Source organism: Lepisma saccharinum, chromosome 30 (genome assembly GCF_977018435.1).
Source record: "Lepisma saccharinum chromosome 30, izLepSacc3.1, whole genome shotgun sequence".
NCBI lineage: Eukaryota > Metazoa > Arthropoda > Insecta > Zygentoma > Lepismatidae > Lepisma > Lepisma saccharinum.
The window spans coordinates 13,891,251-13,913,605 of NC_139258.1; the positions used below are offsets into that span (position 1 = coordinate 13,891,251).

At 36.2% G+C, this 22,355-nt stretch overlaps 1 protein-coding gene across 4 annotated transcripts in view; it reads right to left on the reverse strand.

Annotated features, from left to right (window-relative positions):
* The window catches only part of LOC145982010 (uncharacterized), a 104,401-nt gene that overhangs the window by 26,009 nt on the left and 56,037 nt on the right, over positions 1-22,355 (reverse strand). For all 4 annotated transcript variants that reach the window (XR_014441012.1, XR_014441011.1, XM_083115555.1 and 1 more), the window contains 3 exons: positions 13,692-13,811; positions 9,940-10,147; positions 2,585-2,695 (listed from right to left, as the gene is read on the reverse strand). Coding sequence is in view for 2 of the 4 variants with exons in the window: in XM_083115555.1 (XP_082971681.1) it covers positions 2,585-2,695; positions 9,940-10,147; positions 13,692-13,811 (439 nt within the window). In the remaining 2 variants the exon portion in view is untranslated. The remainder of the gene's footprint in view (positions 1-2,584; positions 2,696-9,939; positions 10,148-13,691; positions 13,812-22,355) is intronic.

Below are 22,355 nucleotides of genomic sequence, written 5' to 3' on the forward strand. Positions count from 1 at the left end.
TGCACCTCCCGGCACATGGGATGTGTAACAGCTGTACTTGTTGGGCAAGAAATAATAGAAAATAACTTCCTGAGCACTGCAAATCCATAATGTAATTTTGATCTCGCTGTCTACTATTACAGAATAAATAAGGTGGTTAAAGAGAGAAAGTTTTGGGACGCTAAACACAGTGGAGGGAGAGGGGGGAGGTGGTGTGGGTTGGTGACTCATTGCATACACAAGTGATATTATTCTCCTCTTGGTCCACATAGCAACAAGTGATTCATTGAATAGGTATGATGTAATTCACCCTTGATCGGCATAACAATAACTTAGAGTATTACATTTCGTCTACTTACGTAAGTGAGTATATATTTGTTGTAAACTAAGTTTCGGAAGTTTTACTGCTTGCTTCTTCAGGTGGTTGTATTTTAGGCTCGGAACATCAAGCCAAATCGGAGAAGTGTCATGCGAGGATACTGGTAAAAGGTTGGGGTTAAAAACACTTCATGGTGCTCGACACATACAGATTTAAAACTACCTTTGTTAAAAACCCGGTAACATTATCGTATGGGTAAAACGGATTCCTTCAAATTTACAGGAGAAAGTACTTACGGAAATCATTTTCTTGAGCGTTTTGGAAGTTCCTGAATGTAGATTTGATCCATTTTAATGTGAATGCGTTTTGTTTTCTGCGAAAATCTCTGTCCGACACGCTGTTTCTGCTCCCGCCATTTGCTTTTTGCATGAGAGTGCAATGTTCCGTGTGTTAAGACGATGCAACCCCGTAGCCAGTGTTTCAGCCTCGCCGTGTTTTCACTAGAACCACCTGTCGAGTTCGGAACAAGCCATTTTCCCCCGAATGGGTGTCACTTATCGCACAACATTGTAGCAACATTGTGTTCGGACGTCACAGGAGAGAGCTGTTTTTACAATTTTTCTTTGTATTTATGCTAATGGAACCTAACCTAACAGGCCTAACCTAACCACGTAGGCATTCCTCGTCTGACGTCAATATTCAAGGTTGCAAGATTGTTGTGCGTAAAGGAAGAGAATTAACGAATTACGAAAGAAAGATGGTTCCGACCCGAATGGGTGTCACTTATCGCACAACACTGTAGCAACATTGTGTTCTGACGTCACAGGAAAGATCCTTTTCATGTTAGGCAATACAAGCTAACGCATCTCTTAGCGAAAATAATAATTTTTCTTTGTATCTATGCTAATGGAACCTAACCCAACAGGCCTAACCTAACCACGTAGGCATTCCTCGTTTGACGTCAATATTCAAGGTTGCAAGATGGTTGTGCGTAAAGGAAGAGCATTAACAAATTTCGAAAGAAAGATGGTTCCGACCCGAATGGGTGTCACTTATCGCACAACACTCTAGCAACATTGTGTTCTGACGTCGCAGGAGAGACCTTTTTCATGTTAGGCAATACAAAGGTAACGCGTCTCTTAGCGAAAATATTATTTTTTCTTTGTATTTATGCTAATGGAACCTAACCTAACAGGCCTAACCTAACCACGTAGGCATTCCTCGTCTGACGTCAATATTCAAGGTTGCAAGAGTGTTGTGCGTAAAAGAAGAGCATTAACGAATTGCGAAAGAAAGATGGTTCCGAATTGCTGTGTATGGACAATGAACGTGGTAAATCGCAAGGTTATTTTACCAGTTCTACATGTAAATGCGACGTATTAGCATAATTTCAAATAGGGGCATGAAAGTAGATATTTTCCGGTGAACGAGGTTGCACCACTGCATAAATCGACAAAACACTCTCAGAACGCTCCCTAAACCTGTATGCTATGACGGCCATAATGTGTTACAGATTCGAAACAACAAGTAACAGTAAGTACTCGTAAATAGAGAAAATAAACATTATCTTAGTTAGAAATGCATTATTTCGCCTTAAGAAATGTACCGCAACACGTTAGCAATGTAAAGAAGTCCGAAATATATGATTCGTAGGTGTTTCACCCATACGATAATAGTACCAAAAACCCTTAAAACTCACGATAAAACAAGTTAAAGTCACCAACACGGTGAGCTTGAGTGGTATCCTCGCATGACACTTCTCCGACGTGGCTTGATGTTCCGAGCCTAAAATACAACCACCTGAAGAAGGAAGCAGTAAAGCTTCCGAAACGTAGTTTACAATGAATATATACTCACTTACGTAAGTAGACAAAATTTATGCTATATAACAATAGCTGTACGACCTACAACTAAGAAAGCCATTTCTTGAAACTGGATTATACTGCACATTATCTTCGAGATATAATTGATTTGTCACTTTTCTCCATCAAAAACCAGGGTGCGCATTATACATGCATAAATACGGTAATTTCAAATGTCCAGCTCAAAACAGCCTTGGCAATCACTGGCATTTATAGTAAAGAAATCAACTTGACTAAACGCACGACCACAAAATTAGGCAGGTGGCAGAAGTACGTGCAGTTGCCATGTCGGAGCACAACCCCGTGTGTTCAGAGGTTTAAGAGAATGAAAGATGGCCAGGATGAGCCATCCACCCCCTACAAGGAAACCAACAGGCCTCCCAGCGTTAAAATAAATAAATAAATAAAAAGTCCGTCTACTTGCCTATCCAAATCACCATAATCGTGGAAACGCTCATAGCTTCTCCTCTCTCCTGAATAATGGCGTCCATCTCCACGGCGAAAGTTTAGCTCGTGTCTTAAATCATCGTCATGTCTGCAAAAACAGAGCAAATAATGAAGCAGGACTTTCAAGGAGAACTATCCATAATTTCAAAATATGGAATGGCTTGTTCATTGCCTATCAACAACATCGTCAAGAGGAAATATTGTTATAAATGAAAGAAATCAAGAAAAGATGTAGAGAAACTGAAGAACGAGCAGAAAAATATGTAGATAATAAATAGCAAGTTGTTTGTTAGGGGGAACAAGATTCCCTTTTCGATCATAAAGGAACATGGGTGTTGCCTAACTACATATCTTGCCTTTAATACTCTTAAAAATCTTCTCTCTGTTAGTTCGGACTGCTATCACAGCACGAAGAGATATTTATATGAGCATGGAAGTAAATATGGTAAAGAAGAACAATAAGAACGATCAGGAACAGTAGAAAGAAGAGCTTGTAAATAAAGACATGTCAGAATTAAAAAAATTAAATACGTTGTAACACTAAAAATTGAATGGATATATCTCGCACAAAAAGTTAAGTTAGAGGAAACGCTCGCAGCCAATGCTTCCCAACAATAATCAAAGCCTGTTTATGCGTTTTACAAGTAGTTATACAACTATTTTTAAATATGAACAAAACTTTATAACTACCCTGTATATCATTCACTTATTTCACACTCTAAAGAATTATAAAAGTATTTCTTCCCACAGATCTAGTAATAAGAAAAATATAAAAATATTGTATTTAGTACAATGACTGCAAGAAATAAACATTTTGCACAAATATTGATTTCTATTCTGCTCTTTATATTTTTTTCTGATTGATATTACATGTAATTTATAAGAGGTAGAAGATGAGAAACAGTAAAAATAGAAGTAACGACTGAAGTTCATGTAACAGATAACGTAAAACTGCAATGATTAACTTATTTTTACAGAAAACACATTTAGAAATTGTGTTTTATTAGTTCAGGCAAATATTTTTTTTAACTCATTCCCAAATTAATGTGTACAAAAGACACACATGCCAGAACTACTAATAAAAATAGTGTTTGTACATATATAGGCATAAAGCACATCGGAATTTAACTAATATTTAAAACTATTAGACAATAAACCCATACTAAAGATCTCACAGAATATTTATTGTGAAATATAACATTTCGTTTAATGATAGTGTATTTTAATAATATTATATCTTCAGGATTTCTGCTACAAATATTCCTTATGTTTGTCAATACTGTCAAGTGTAAAGTATATTTTTATCTATTTTTGTGTGGCCCATTGAAAACTAAGAATACATTTCTTGCCTGTTACACATTGTGAACACACAAATGCACTAACTATAGGTCATTCAATGGAGTTACCAAAACAGTGTCTGTTTCTGGCACAGCTATAGTAAGAATTGGTAAAGGTAAGTTCCCCATGCATTTTCGATCTCTGTCATTTTGGAGGTGTGATCAGCACCGTGCTCTGGCTGCTTTTACCCCCCAACGTACCCATTGATATGAGGCTGGGTGAGCCCAAGAGCCACTTTATGCAGAGACAAAGCAGGAAAAATTCTGACCAAACTTAGATCAACCACCCCCAAGGATTGAACGTAGGTCTCTCAAGACGCCCTACCATAATACATTTTGGGCCTTCTTGATGGTATAGTCGTAACACTCTCACCGTGTAATCAAGAGGTTCCAGGTTCGATCTTTAGTAGGGGACCTAGTGGTTCAGATTCCACTTTAAGCTGTAGGCCCAGTCCCAATTAGCCTATCTGTAGTGCACATAAAACAAAACTTACAAACTCTGTGATAGTTCATTTCAAATTCAATTCCATTATTAATTTAGAATTCACAGCTTATTCTATTAATTTAGAATTCACAGCTTATTCTATTAATTTAGAATTCACAGCCTATTCTATTAATTTAGAATTCACAGCCTATTCTATTAATTTAGAATTCACAGCCTATTCTATTAATTTAGAATTCACAGCTTATTCTATTAATTTAGAAATCACAGCTTACTCTATTAATTTAGAATTCACAGCTTATTCTATCACAAAAATATAACAGACTGGGGCCGCAAGTTGAACAACACACAAATATACAATTCCATGTAACTCTTGCGGAAAAAAAAAAACTGTTGTAAATTTATTACAATTTTCAACCAACAGTCTTCTGTGGGTAGTGACAGTGAGTTACCGAAATCGATAGGTCAGTAAGTTCAATATAAAAAATGTCTACATGGAGTTAAAAATACTTCTTTATTAGGACATGAAGTAGAAGCGATGAATTTGTCATTGTATGATCTTTAGTAAGGATTTATATAAATGTACCATAACTAATAAGTCCAAGTTTTAAAAAAATAAATACAGAAAACACATTCCAAACATCCCCACTATAAACTACATAAGGTTTCCAATAGCTGAAGAAAAAACTGGCAATTGTGGGGAAAAAAGTGTCAGAGATCGGAAACTAATGTTGTGAGCATCAAAAGCAACCATGAATATTACATTTTCAGTACAGGTAAATGCAAAGAACATTTTGCTACAATAGGTACCATACCATGTACATGACTCTTGATTTCAAACAACTGGAATTAAATATTTCTATATATATTTCATATTTACCAAAGAATTGGTGATTCAATTATTAAAAAGTACAGAAACTATCATTATATATTATTATTCACTATTTAATTTAAAAACAGTGGATTAATTGTTCTTACAACAGAATATTTATAAAACTTTTCATTTGTCCTGTATTGTGGACCACAAAATTTGCTGACTCATTTTCAAGATAGCTAATTGTTTTTGTGACACTAAAGCATTAACTGTTTCTTTTCGACAAAACACAATTATACAAACATTAGGGGTGTGCAGGACAGATTTTTTTTGGTCGGGACGGGAAGTGTACGAAATCTCGAATTCTACATGTCATTTTCACCTCCATTAATCGTTTTTGCATTTCTAGAATAAAAACTAACAATTTCCGATAAGTTCCAGACACTTACAATGCAGAAAATGTCGAGAATTAATGATCATTGGGTATTTCCTGACTGCTCAGGATCCCGAAAAGTCGGGAAGTCATTTCCCGAAGTCGGGATTGAGATGGGAAATTTTTCCCCAATTCCGGTCCAGAGTTTTTGGGATCCCGCACACCCCTAACCAATATATAAAAACAGAGGACCTGGCAACCGTGAGATTGTTTTGTTAACAATTCATCATCTTGAGACTGATTCGGAAAAGTATGTTAATTCACAAGACAAGGGAATTATGTGAATCATTACCGGTCATAAAAATAATCACTGTGTGTCTTAATAGTTTAAATAGTAAATAATAATGTATTTTAATAATATATTTTCAGCACAAGTGGAAGACAGTTTCTCGTATCTATCACTATAATTATTAGATATTGTTTACATTAATAAGACACATCAGTTCAAAAGTTTATACAATAATAGATTTGTTATAGTAAATGTTTGGAAGGAGCTTAATCAGTAGCTTCACAAAAATATCAGAAAAAAAAAGGGTTTGGCCTTATGAAAGATCGGTATGAATCACTTTCATTTAAATAGTTCATCGTCGCTTTGTAATCAAGGAGTCCCGGGTTTGATACCTGGTGGAGGCACATGGCACAGTGGTTCAGACCCCACTTTAAACTGTAGGTGCAATCCTAATTAGCCTTTCTGTGCATAAAGTGGACTTAAAACAAGAAATAAAAAAAAACGAACATTTAAATCGTTTAACTGCAGAGAGGTTTATTTCTGCTGATGTTTGAAACTTATTTATTATTGAAGTCCAGAGACTGGAAACCTAGACTTGACAATCTTCTGAATTTCATGACGGTGTCTTGATCAATGGCATGCTTAATCAGCAGTTTCTTCCCTGCTGGATTTTGTGAATTGATAAAATATTAGGTAACGACTAATATTTAATAACTGTTAGATTAAACGGCAACTGATCTCAACAAATTATAGAAGGTATGAGTTTTGAAAGAGGTTTTCACATAAGTAGAATAACGAAGTTGAAAAGAAAGTTTACCCACAAGTATACCCCATACATGCACATGCTTACATTAGAAACCCTGTTTTATACACATGCTAAACTACTCCTTTACAAATTTTCCATAAAATCACAGGCACTATAGAATATACAATAAGAATACCTCAAAATTTCAGAACAGATATCATCTCTCAACATTGCACGATACACGCATATGTAGGAAAGCATAACGGCCGCATTAGATTGAAATTTATGTTCAACATTTTGAGAACAAATATAGCTCTCATTTGCAGGGAAGATGACTGATTGGCACACATGAATTACGGATTTTCACTGGCTGGAATCGCGGTCCTCTTCACAACAGAAAATCTATGTGTGGGCTCTTGATTACTTTCCCTGAAGATATATGCTATTTCAGACTTAAACTGTTGTTCATAAACTCCAATCTGGGCTTGGCAGATCATGTAATATCTGGGACAGACACCAGTGTTTCTTTGTGTGAGTGTCCCTTCATCAATTTCTCATCCAATCATCGCCCAACCTCATCATGATTAGCCTCAGCAGCACTAAATAACACCAGAGAACTTTTTGTTCAAGGTCAATTCCCTAGAATTGGCTCACTGGTCAATTCTCAGGTAAGATAATATTTCATTTCTCTAGAATTCGCCCTTATCTCCATTCATTCTTACTTTTCTTTACATTTCAATAGTAATTAATAAAATTATGATTTGCTTTAAAAAAATAGAAATGAAACCTTAATCTCCGTAGATACATTCATTACAAGCAAATGGTTTTCAAAATATTTTTTTCTTTAAATATAAGTATTTACTCTGAATTTTCATCTCTGCGTATTTTCATAGTTGCAATATAACTTAGTGTAAATTTTAGCTGGTTATTAGTAAACAAAGAGCAGTCAACTTTCAACTGACGCTATGTAAAACACACTGCGAGTTATAGCTTATCTAAAAAGTAACTGTAAAAGCAAGTTAGTTACGTTATGAGCAAAATGTCTGTAATTGTAAGTATGTTACGTTTGAAAAAGGTGAGTTTCAAAAGACTTCTGTCTGTGTGTGTGTGTGTATGTGTGTGCGCGTGTGTTTATTTTAAAAGAATACCAGAATGAATGTATATCACGTAAAGAGCACATTATTATATATTCTTCTTACTACATTCCCACAACTACAAAATTTACCTACTTGCATCCATGTATACAGTTCTATCGTTAAGAAAAAAATTGAGTAACACTCCCAAATCCTTTACATTTTTGTCCACAAAACTACGAAGCATGCACATTCGGAATAAGGCATGGCGTATCCATACGACAGAGCAAGAAGAACGACCACTTTCAGAGGAGATACTGGAAAACAGTTCGTCAAACACAGTGTCCCATAACTGTCCTAACTGAATATTAAACCATTTTGTATTTTCCACTTACTACCACCACGTAACTTCTTCCATCTCCTCACACATCCACTATTATGGATGACATTTTCATCCACACTTCCATCCTTGATGAATTCACACTGGTCGCACAAAAAAAAAAAATTAAAAATTGGATAAATACACTGTTAACTGGATTCTTCAGACTGATGAACGGGTACTTGAATCTCACTTCATTCCGTTAATACGATGAACTTGTTGAAGCTGGAACAAGGAACATGACACTGATCATCACAGATTACACATGGTTTATGCCACCACGTTTTTAACATGACCTCCCACTCACTAACACCATTAGGGTAATTTGAGCATCTAAGTCCATACTGTTAAAAGTCCAATACACACTTTGTATATAGAATACATGGTTCGTAGCAGCTGTTGAAAGTAACTTCAGCACATTTAAAAAATATATTACAGAAAAATGTTTTTCTCACTGGAAATAGAAGTATGCTAATAGCAAACATATTTACTGAAGTTAATTAATTACTGACTGAATTGAAAATAAAAACAGAAACAAAAATTTATACATATTTACAAGCATGAAATACACTGAAATATAAAGCAAGTACAAAACATTAGCAATTTGTGGGTAAAGAGCATGAAAAATGGAATTTTAAGAATTTGGCTATCAGTGAATATAAACGGAAAGTACAGTCACAGACATTTCTGAATTGTAATTATCTCATTGATAGTCAATGTGGTAGTTACAATCTAGAAATGTGCACGACTGTACAGTTTGGATAAGTAAAAAAAAGTGTGTTCAGTAAGCCAATAAGGCAAACCGTGTCTACAATATCGCCTTCGGTTTGGAGCCTACATTAAGAAACGAACCATTGAAACTAATTTATTATCAGGGCTGAATCAATACTGACCCATCGGTATCCAAGAATATTGGTGAGAATTGACTCATCAATATTAGTCGATACTTTTTCTGAGAGTATTTCGCTGTACCTGCACAATACTGTATGATACTTTCAGTCTAATTATTCAGGGAATTGTGCAAAACTTTTATTTGTTATTTTGCACCAGGTTTGTACAAATAAATATATATATATATATATATATTTATTTCATGATTTAATGGTAGTTATTTCATTATTTCAAAGGTAATTTTGAAATATGTGGAATACATTTTTCCTGTAAAATTTGAATATTGCACTTTTCATGATAATGTTATTATTTTCATTTTAGTTTCCCTCTCACAAATACAAAGTTATTATTTATTGTTTATATTTGACAAGATAATATTTTAAGAAGTATAGAATCTAATCACATTGGCAAACCTTTTTACAGCACTAAACTTTATTCCTTGCTACTTAAATACTCATTACTTAGCGAATATTACAAGATGACATTACCACTACACCACCTGGGAGGCCATAAGGGTCATACAACCCTCTTTCGACCAGTATTCTCACCCCCCAAAAAAATGAATGTCAAAGAAAGAAAAAGGTGGTAAAATTAGTACTTACTACAAAAATAAAAAAATAATTTGTATTTGGTAAAGAGTCTGAAGAAGACCTTGCTAGAAGGTTGAAATGTAACGTTTAGTTTTAAGTTTTAAAATAAAATAAATTCTGCCTTGGTCAGCATACTGATTCTTTGGTTAAAATAAAATATACATAACCTTCCCCCTTTTGAAAACCCTGGGCATGCCATGCCACTGATGGCCTGTATCAGTGACTGAATTTCAAGCGATGCTCTTCGGTGACAATACTACCCCTTGTTACCAACCTCCATTTTTCATGCTCTTGCAGACAACATGGAGAAACTTTATATAAATAAAATTTCAGAAACTTTTGAATCGTAATATAACCGAGACGAGACCAGAACATCAAACAGGAATAAAAGCATCTTACCTATCGAAACCTCTATCATCTCCTCTCTTGTCCCTATCTGAATATCTTGACTGATTTAACGAACTGTGTTCATAATCCTTCGGTCTGCTGTTGCTTCTACCATAATGTGGCTCACGGGATCGACTCCTGGCTCTCGCATCTCCCGAGTAATAAGGATCACCTCTCGGCAAATCATCGAAGTGGCCAGGTGAATCAAATCTGCTAGTCCCTATGATAAAAATATAATTCAAACCATTACCAAAATGTCTTGTGAAGCTTGTTTTGACACAAATAACGATGAGAGCATCTTGGGTTGCCAAGGAAGTGAGTTCTGGAGAATAATTTTTGTTTCGCGAGCCAGGATTTTGGTACTTTTTTTTTAACTTTGCTTTCGGCAGGAGTCATCTGGTTTTCCAACACGAACCCTTTAATATCATTGGTCACCCACAAAATAGCTGAGGTTTCATTCGCTCATCTCAGAAGAGTGCATTCGCAGAAATCTTGAGACCCGAACTCATCTCACTGACTAAGGCCCAGTCTTGTATGGTGAAAATATGCGATATTTATAGGTTGAGAAAATTCACTGAAATACATGAAAAATATGCTATGATATTTCTATAGTTTTCAAACATTCTGTACTTTTCTAATTTCAAATAGATTTTCAGAAATTCCATCATGATTGCAGACATTTGGTCACCACTCCCAAATAAGCAGGGATTGTTTCAGAAATATGGCAGTAATGAAGAAATAATTATACACTGAGCCTGATTCCTGTTGTGTGATTTTCATGGCTTTTGAAAAGATTTAGTGAAATTAAGGTGACGTGTCTGTTATAATCACGTAAAAATTAACAAAGTTTAAGATTTTGAATGTGTCACACAAATATATCAGCACTGTGGAACTACTCTAGCACATCCAATTATTATAACCTATAATTATTAAGACCTATTAAGGTCTTAAATTACTTTCAAACAAAAGAACTAATGCAATTAACTTTTTTTATGTAAAAAATTTGCAATGTACATGGAAAATATAATTCATAATTGGGAAAAAGAGACGCGGTAGTATATAAATATGGAGAAACTATAACTCACTTTATCCACGAAACTGTCCTTTCTTCATTGCTCTATTAATTTCAGTGGCCACTGCCACCATCCTCGTTGGAACTTGCTTTACTGTTGCTTGGCGTGCAAGCAACAGTACAGCGAGTTCCAATGAGGATGGTGGCAGTTGTCACTGAAATTAATAGAACAAAGAAGAAAATACAGTTTCGTGAATAAAGTGAGAAAAATATACATCAAAATATGTGATGTGAAATTCATGTATATAGTATTGCTTGGCTATAAAGTGAGGAAAATATACATTAAAATATGTGATGTGAAATTCATGTATATAGTATTGCTTGGCTACATACAAAGAAAAAATATGTAATTACATAAAAAAATGGGTCCCAGTGATAAGAGGATCTCATCACCAAATATCGGCAATTCTGTGCTCGGTATTCTCCACAATTCAATTCCCTATGCTGACATAGTAGCTCTTAATCTAAAGCGATACTGAAAATTGTCTGATGCATTCATGCAACATGCTACATATGCACATTTCTCTAAACAATCTCAGTTACTTTCTGCTATGAAAAATGTGCTGTTACGAGGGTCACTATTTATATTTTGAGCCTAACAATGAAAAAACAGGAATTTGGCATTGAAAACTGCTTTATTGTTTTTCGAAGTATTCTCCTTTATGGTCAATACACTTTTGCATTCGTTCGAACCATTTGTCAAAGCAGTTTTCCAATCTTCTTGAGACACCTCCATAATATGGTTTTTGAACGCATCAACGGCATCTTCCGCCGACGAAAATTGTTGTCCACGCAATTTATTCTTGACATTCGGGAACAAGAAGAAGTCATTGGGTGCCAAATCAGGACTGTATGGCGGATGACCCATCAATTCGATTTTTTGACTGTTCATAAAGTCGGTTGTTAGACAAGATGTGTAACAGCTGGCATTGTCTTGATGAAGAATGATCCGACGGCGTTTGTTTGTTTTCCGTATTTGACCGAAGACCTCTGGCAAACAAATTGTTGTGTACCATTCAGAGTTGACCGTTCTACGTTCCTCTAAAGGCACAGTTGCCACATGACCAGTTTTCCCGAAAAAACAGGCGACCATTTGTTTCGATGTGCTTCGAGCGCGAACAACTTTTGTTGGATTGGGTTCATCTTGAAACACCCATACAGTCGACTGTTGTTTACGTTCCGGCTCATATGCATATATCAATGATTCGTCACCTGTTACAATCTTATATACGTCTTTTGAAGCACCACGATTGTATTTATTGAGCATTTGTTTGCACCAATTGACGCGAGCGTCTTTTTGAGTTTTTGTCAAATTGTGTGGGATCCAACGAGAACATACCTTTCTCACAGCTAAATGATCATGTAATATTTTATATATGCTGGTGGAACTAATGCCTATGGTTGCCTCAATCTCGCAGTATGTCACATGACGATCTTGCAGTATTAGGTTTTGCACAGCATCAACGTTTTCTTGAACAACAAATGATTTTGGACGACCTTCGCGAATCTCGTCGGTGAGCGAATGGCGTCCACGATTAAATTCGTTATACCAGCGTTTCACAGTGGCAAAGAATGGGGCTTCATCGCCAAAAGTGGAAGTAAGTTGATCGATGCACTCTTGTCTTGATAATCCACGTCGAAAATCGTAAAAAATCATCGCACGAAAATGTTCACGAGTTAATTCCATTTTATTGTTGTCGCACAATCTCCAAGGCAACATAAACAACACAAATGAGGCTATTGACAAAACATTTCAAGTACGTTATGGTCAATAATGCCAGACGATTCCGTGCAAACGTCAAATCGCGCTTTACTTCAATCAGTGTTGCCAAGGCTCAAAATATAAACAGTGACCCTCGTATCACCAGGAGAAAAAAAAAGTTGCGTAACATTTTTCCTCGGAACCATCAGAGCTTTCAGATTTTTGACAACTGCAGTAACATCAAAACGTTACAAAGTGTACGATATGAGTCAAAAAATGTCAAAAAATATTGTTATTTACATGGGTTCATTCGGTGGTGTTACATGAATAAAAACAAGCTGTCAATACATAGTTACTTTTGTAAGAAACTTCTTTTTTCTTGGTGCAGGTAAAATTCTGTAAGGCATAAAATAACACTAATTTGGTATAATAATGCATATTGTGGTTTCCTGTACAAAAGTTCTGCATATGAAGTGTTCTTACCAATTAAGTACCAATTCATGCTAAAAGGACACTACTTTATACAAATAATATTACAAATATCTTTTGTAAGTATAACGTATAGTTAAGTATAATCTGAATGGATTTAAGTGTAATTATATCGCTCACATATGAAAACAAATATTTTAATACAAATTACAACACTATAACAACTAAATTCAGACTTGACACTCAAACTGCCCAAGAAAGAGAAAATTTGTACTGTTATGGTAACAACTGAGGAAATTATAAAATTACTATAAACTGCAGGAAAAAAGGTATAATTATTGTACTTACTTCTACACTCAGGGTTTCAGATATTTAACACAGACAATCATCCTGTTTTTGGAAATATCTATTTTTTTTAATTGTGTGTTACATATCAAGATTTCACACCCTGTAGTAAACACTAAGTTTATTTCAATACTGGCAATCTTACATAACACATTGACGGTATTACATAAAGTAATTTTCACAATGCCTACGGAATCTATATCGTGTTATTATTACCTGCTGCATGTGAAGATTCTCCAACTAAGGAAACAGTTCGTTGCTCTATTGCCTGCTTCTGTCTCTCTGCAAATGCCTTCTCTAATTCCGGCCGGGAGAATATCGGGCGTCTGCCTTCTCCTGTTATAATCATCGTCAATGTGTTATTAAGATGAACATTTTAAGGTGATAACACAAGCCAGAAGTTGAATATAGGTTTGAAACTTCAATTCATTAGCTTTTATATGAACCAGTACACACAATGAAGTTTGTAATTTGTAAAGTGGCAATGAAAGAGTTTTACTGAGTGATAAAAAGTTACGCACATTTTGTTTTTGAAGTTGGAATTAAAACTAGGAGTGTGTGGGATGGTCAGGATGGGAAATTTCCCAAGTGTGAGAATCTTGAATTCTATACACCATTTCTTCCTGAAGTGCTTTCTCTTTCCATTTCTGAAACTAAACTATCGTTTCCAATAAATTTCCAACACTTATTGTGCGGAAAACTACACAATAATGATTCAACACACCGAAAATTGGGAAGTCATTTTCGACGGTTGAAATTGGGAATTATTTCCCATTCCGCATCCTGCACACCTCTAATTAAAACATTTCACACTATCTACATGCAAGTGTGATTCAAAATTATAGGAATGAGCCCAAAATAACATTTAACCAATACTGATTTTAATGTTACTAGAATGTTAGAAATAATTTTTAAAAATATTTAAAACACAAGAAATTTTGACAGCAAGTTGCAAGGAAATACTAATTGTACTTGTTTATTCACTCATGCATCACTCACAATTTACACACACACACATACACACACTTATCTTAAAATATGGACAGGCATATATAAGATACTAAGGAACAGCAACAAGAAGATCGTTTATCAGCTTCTAGGATATGTCAACGATACACGGTATGATATGGTAATACTTTCCATCAAGACATGCACAAATGATCAAATCCTTCATTTCATACAACAATTACAATCTCATTTGTACAGTCATTGTGACAGTGAAAGAAGACAAGAGTTTGGATTCAAGATGGGCTCACAAAACATCAACATGGGTAGAGAAATGCATTGTTAAAGATATATACCGGGTGTCCCAGAAGTCTTTCCCTGATTACAAACTTTATTCATATCCGCTATATGCAATGTAGAGATGTGAAAGTGGTGCCAAAATGTTGGAAAACTAACCAAGTTGATTTGTTGCAGGTTTCAGGACTGTGGCTGTAGTGTTGCAGTGTCAGTGCAAAGGAATCCGGAATTAATGCTCTTGACATCAGGTGGCATCTTTCCATACAATGTTTCTTGGACTTGACAGGATTTGGGAATGAAGATAAATTCCATTTTTTAAATACCAACTTATTGATGGCAGATATTCTAGACAAAAGAATTCTGTACATTTGAAAGTCCCTCTGCACTGTTATTGGTGACCAGGTCTCGTGATACCAGAGGACATGCTGAGCTTTTTCCGGATTTGTGAACATTTCCGGTTTTCAACAAAAAAAACTTGGTTAGTTTTCCAACATTTTGGCACCACTTTCACGTCTCTACCTTGCATATAGCGGATATGAATAAAGTTTGTAATCAGGGAAAGACTTCTGGGACACCCTGTATATAATTTGAGCCTGGATTTGTAGCAACTAATGTTTTATCATGGCCAATGTATTGAGAAGCACTAACAACAATAAAATATAAACTGGAGCTCGCACTGGATACTGAATCTCAGACCACTTGCACCAATACAAGAGCCACTAATTATTCAGCTGCAGGAGCTCTATAAAAACTTCCCTTATTTTAAATTTTGAATTGAAGATACAGAGGTACACCTTACAGTACACACAAAATGATACATCTTCACTGCTCTATTTAAAAGCACTTCTCTAGTTGATTTTAAGTGCACTTTATGCACAGTAAGGCTAATCGGAACTGGACCTACAGTCTGAACTGGGATCCAAACCACTATGTGCATTTATCCTGGTCCCCTTGATTACAAGACTGCGCCATCGGGGAGGGTGCACTTCTCATGCATATATCCAAAACAATGTAGTCCCTACACATGTTGACCTAGTTTTAGGGTTCACACAGCATTCTCAAAAATTTATTAAATATATTTCTGGGACATCCATACACATGCCACAAAGATTAACACACATGCATCCAAGATACTTCTAGGTACTACTTAAAATACACTAATCTCAATATTAGAATTAAATGTATATTTTCATTTCATTTATAAGCAGTGCTGCAGTTTCCTTTCATTTTGGCACCCTACAGAGTGAAAACTAGGAAAGGAAATACAGACAAAAGTTAACTGCTAGGCAAAACACTGATGGTAATAATGCATACATTTCATGTGAATACAACTAACTTGAATGAGTTTTTTTTTACAGTACTTCTGCACAATTTAACTAAAATTATCAGCAAACAGCACACAGGTGATCAATTTTAAATTAGCGTTGTATACAATACTTTAAAAGCCTTTAACAGAATTCATCACAATGTAACATTTCAAAGAAAAATATCATACATTAACATCTGTGTAGGCAGATTAATTAAAACCATATACGTAAATGCATAGTTAACATGTATGCATCTTCATAAATATAATGACAATGATTATTGCCAAAAACTACACAATTGATCGATTTTGATAAGCAATTTCTTCTCTAAACATTTCTATAAAAATTAACTGCATGATCTATGTGTGAATAAGTATGCATATGGATGAGTAAGAGTGTGTGGATGAACAAGTGTGCATTTGAAAGGTTAGGAAATATCAAAAGTAACTAATGAAACTTAAAAAAAAAAAAAAAAAAAAAAAAAAAAAAAAAAAAAAAAAAAAAGGAAATGAAGGAGAACCATAACGTATAGGGTGTCCGGCTTAAAAGTACAATAAAAGAAAATTTTATAAGTTTTAAGTTTATTAAGATATTTCCGTCGAGTTTTCTTCTACCTATAGAGTCTCTAAAAGTTATTTTTACATACCTAGTACACCTCAATATGAGCACCATTGTTGCTCTACAGATGTCCAACCTGTATTCACGCTCCGCCATGTGTTGTTCAGCATTACTGGAGTCACATTTCGGATCGCAGCACAAATGTGATGTCGTAGATCAGGAAGGTCACGAACTCGTGTCTGGTACACTTGTGACCTTACAAAACCCCAAAGAAAAATCAAGAGGAGTAATGTCCGGGAATTTAGGGGGCCAAGGGGTGCAATCCAACGAGTGCTGACATTTTGCAAGCACGGGGGGAAAAACATTTTGAGATTACCTTTCAAACTACTAAGGCTTAAGGTGCTCTTGGTTAAATATTACACGTAATGATTTTTTTCTTTTATTGTGCTTTTAAGCCGGACACATCAACTTAGATGGGGATAGAGGTCCTAGGAAATGTTAAGAAGCATATATAATGAAGGGCCCAATACAAAACACTATCTTACAGTGTTAACAATTTTTTTCAATTTGTTTTATATGAATATAACAAAAGACCAAAGTGTCACCACACTTACAGAACTATGCTTATATGAATGACAAGAAATTTAAATACTCATTCTGCATGAAAGCTACAATGTGTACAACTTTGCTTCCGCCGTTTTCTGACAGGTGGCAACAACAGGAAGTAGCGGTCGAAAGAAGCAGATCGCAGACGTCACGCAGTTAGCTTGGACCTCTGTCAAGATAACCCCATTCAAACATTAGTCGAGTGGTGTGTGCATCGTGAAGTTGTTCGCGATTGAAAATGTCAGTGTACGAGCCAAATTCTCGCCATTTGCGGGAGGTTCTACTTTTTTGTTTCAATATGAAGAAAACTGCGGCTGAGGCTCATCGAATGCTCTCCACTACGTATGGTGAGGACGCTATAAATGAGAGAACCTGTCGTGAGTGGTTTCAACGCTTCAGAATTGGAGACATTGCTGAGTGAAGACTCGCGTCAAACTCAAGAAGAATTGGCACGATCATTGGGAGTGACACAGCAAGCCATTTCAAAACGTCTGAAAGCCATGGGTATGATTCAGAAACAAGGAACTTGGGTCCCGTATGAGCTGAAACCAAGAGACGTTGAACGGCGTTTGTGTGGTTGTGAACAGTTGCTTCAGAGGCAAAAACGGAAGGGATTTCTGCATCGGATTGTGACCAGGGACGAAAAATGGGTTCATTACGATAACCCAAAATGCAAAAAATCATGGGAATATCCCGGCCATGCTTCCACGTCGACGCCCAAACCGAATATTCATGGCTCCAAGATCATGCTCTGCATTTGGTGGGACCAGCTCGGCGTCATGTACTATGAGCTGTTAAAACCAAGTGAAACAATCACAGGTGCTCGTTATCGAACGCAATTAATGCGTTTAAGCCGAGCATTGAAGGACAAACGGCCGTAATACAGCGAGAGGGACAACAAAGTGATTTTGCAGCATGATAACACACGACCCCATGTTGCCAAAGTGGTGAAAACGTACTTGGAAACATTCAGATGGGACATCCTACCCCACCCGCCTTATTCTCCAGACATCGCTCCCTCTGATTATCACCTGTTTAGATCAATGGCTCATGAACTGGCTGACCAACACTTCCGATCTTATGAAGAAGTCAAAAAGTGGATCGATTCGTGGATCGCCTCCAAAGATGAACATTTTTTTAGACGCGGCATTCGTACGCTGCCCGAAAGATGGGAGCAAGTAGTGGCCAGCGATGGACAATACTTTGAATAATGCCTGGGTAAGCAATGTTTTTCATTACAGCGTCATATTTTTGGGGAAAAACGGCGGAAGCAAAGTTGTACACCTTGTACATAAGAAAAATCTAATTACAACTACTTCCATTTTTGTACAAACATGAACGTTTTGCAAGCCACTCATTCGAAGTCATTGAGAGCATGCACCATACCACACTTTTCTTGTGTATTGTCATGATGGAAAGCATAACCATATACTGTACTTCTATGTAGAGTACAGGTAGGAAGCTATGTAGTTGGCTATGTAATAAGTTGCTTATTATGAACAAATGAAAGACAGTATTGCAGGATTCCTTACTTATTCTGGGTGTCAAAACAAACAAAAATATCTAAACCTACCTACCTTAGTTATGAAAAACACATGACGCTACTTATCACTTACCTCCGTACACCTACAATGAAAAAGAATTGGCATTAATTCATTTAACATGTGCTAAAAGTTTAAAATGCTTACCTGAATTCAACTACAGTGATTTGTTGTGAAAAAGTAAGTTTTATGATTCAAAATAGATAGGAAATAAGCTGCAATGACCAAGCTTTATATTAATTAGAACAGCTTTCTCAAAGTGTCTGCTAAAAGTAAATTCTAAAATTTATGAAATCTTGCAAAACAATTCTCATGCCTGTACAAACATTATGCCAATTGAACAACACAAAATGATTTCTTGTGTTACAAACAGACCACTTATGTAGGGACATGTTACATGACTATCTATACTCCATTCTGCATCTACAGTATGCACCAGAACAAATACAAATTACGAATGACCGTCATGCAATGCAACCTGTTTTTCATATTTTGGCCCGTATGGATAATTGTATGGTCACTGCAGTGTAATGTCGCAGCAGTGGAAAATGTGTTTACCGATTATTATTTTCTGTTGTAATAGATTCTATTTGGAACATGTTTTGGGTTAAATTCATGGCAAGTTTCACACATCACCACCAGCCAAAGGCTCAGCTGGACCATTAGCTGACACCAGCGAAGCAGTTCTTTAAATTTTTGCTCTCATTTCGAAAAATCGTATTGACATTCTGAAATCTGAAAAATTGCACCTGCTTGGAAATCCCTCTGGTGTGTTCACATGAAACTTCGCATGGTTCGCTTTCGCTGTTGCCTAGATATTCTCAATAGTTTTGCGACTACGAAGCCTATTAAACTATTGCAAATATTTAGACTACAGCTGAAGCAAACCTAGAAGGAGTTCTATGCATATTTTTTCAGATCTCGGAAAATCATAGTGATTTTTGAAAGGTGAGGAAATATCGAAAACTGCTTCACTGGCATCGGTCAAGCTTAAGGCTTGGCTTTCTTGGCGTTCAGCCCATCCACCTACATCATCCAGGAAACAGCTCGAATGGCGGCATCCCTGCCATGAAGCACTCGTGACCGCAACACCGCCAGCCATTGCAGATCCTGGATCAGATGGAGGTGACTGGGTGCAACTGCTTTATTTTCCTCTGATATTACACAATCTACAATAAATTTGCTGGGTTTGTACATTGAGTACAGCCTTGACATGGATTTTCTTTGTGAGTGTCCCGTTTCATCACTCATTCTCATTGTTGTGATTAGTGACAAATGTTGGCAAGTTTCACCGTACATGAAGCTCTCTTGAGCAACAAAAGGGTTGCACAGGTCAGCCAGTTACAGTGTCACACAATCAGAATCATTAATAGCTCTTTAAAAACCTTTTACAGTCTCTCGCGAACATCTTTCATGATGGGTAGATCCATACATCAAATGTTCAAAGAACTGGATGGATTTCTGTATTGAATACAGATTTGATAGCATTTGGCCAATATTTAGTTGCACGGCATATTGTGATTGAATGTGTCTGTCCATCAATGCTTACTAGACACTTTCAGTAGTTTGTTTTGTGATATTCACGAAATATGCACTAGATATGGTTCTTTAGGTACAGTAAGAACCAGTACTGCTGTAGTCATAAGGTCGAAAGATACTATTCCACTCATACCCAATCAACAGAACAGCCAATATGAAAATTTTCACCATTGATGTTCAAAATGCATAAGCTGGTGACTGTTTTCACAAAAGAAATCATTGTGTGGTGCACAAATATTGTACTTGTTAATAATGCACACATACATAGATAAACATGGATGAAATCTGTCAGAAGCACACGATTGTCTTATTTTCATTGTCCACCTGAAGAATTATGAAAAACGATTCCACCTCGCACAAACATTACCTCGACTTTCAATAATCTTATAAATGAGCCTGATGTTGTCCATCATATATGCTATGTAAATTACTGCAAGAGTGAAAAATTGGGTTCAACGTTTTTCTAATAATAATTCCATGACGAACTTGTTAATGTCCGTTACTCATGGTTCAGTCAACATAAAATTACATGTACAAGGTAGTCTGTTCAGCATGAAACAATAATTGTCTTCATATGGTTTACATGTAAATACACATCAAAAGGTGCAAGATTAAAAAAAACAAGCAGGTTGATACCATAGCCATGCGCCAAAGGATATCAAAATCATTTTATGAATCTTCATTTTGTGCCAGATGTTATATAATATTTACTTTACCTTTGAGACATCTTAATGTGCTCAATGATGCATTCCATGGGAGCTTCATGTTTGTCCTTTCCCTTACTCATAACTAGGGTTAGGAAGTTGATGAATAATCATATTTTTTTCTGAGCCTTGAAAAACAATGCTCAACCTGATACCAGTCCCTTCAGTTAGAACCAAAAAAACATTTTTATTTTGCATTTTTCGGTGGCTTTTAGGTCATTTTTCGATATTTTTTGCCATTTTTCTTCTGTTTTACACTTTTTTTGTCCTCCTTGCAAGCATAACTTACATCTTTAAATTTCCTGGCATTAGCAAGCTCGCCATTAATCAACAATACAGTCAATGGAAAAGTACATTATTATTTTAGCTGAAATGTTTGGCAATGCATTAAATAATTTACTGTGGTAAATTAAGATTTTCTTCTGCCAAAGTTAACCCATCCGCATACCTAGTCGTCAAATTGACGGCCTGTCTGGACGTTCGCTTGCCGTACCTAGTCGTCGAATCGACGAGTTCCCAATTTTCGCTAAACCCCACACAGCCAACGCAACAAAGGAATGTCTGAAAAAATTGAAGTGCGAACGCACTCTTGCAATCTGTCAGTCACATTCTACCCAGCACGTTCGACCATGTCTTGTGGAATTGCCGTTATTTCCTTACAAATTGCGGCTTGCAGTTCTTCTGTAGTGCGTGGTTTGTTCATGAAAGTTTCCATTTGAGATAACCCCATAGAACAAACTGCATGGCAACAGGTACGGTAGAGGTGGCCATGGCATGTTGCCTCATTGAAAGATGATGACGGGTCTCGGAAACATTTGTCTGAGATCAGCCATGGATGTCTTCGATGTATGAGCAGTTGCTCCATCTTGTTGAAACCAAATTTGTGTGGGGTCAATTCATCGTCTGCGAAGTTCTGGCAAGAGGAAGTTGTTTGTTGCGTTCCAACTACAGATTCACCATTTTTAAAAAAATGTTTCCACAACAAAAGCACGTTGTACAGAATTACACTGCTCCATGCCAACTGAAATGTCATCACGTGCCTAGCGAAATACCAGCTCCTGAGTGAGCGACTCCACCTACCAGCAATGTTGCCAAACTAAAACTGTCAGATTTGCTGCCGGACCCTGTAGATTGAATTGAATTGTTGTTGTAAGTCCACTTTCTTGATATTGACATAAAGGCATCATTTCTTGTCACTGGCAGCAATCATGGACAGGAATCGATGTTGTTCACGAGCTAACAGATGATGAGCAATGATGAAGTGCAAATGGTCACCTGCTGATTTCTGTGGTTTTCACTTAAAGCATACAGTATTCACACATACCTTTCTCACGCAATGCAAATGTGACTGGTCAAAGTTCATAACATTTGCCAATTCTCAGG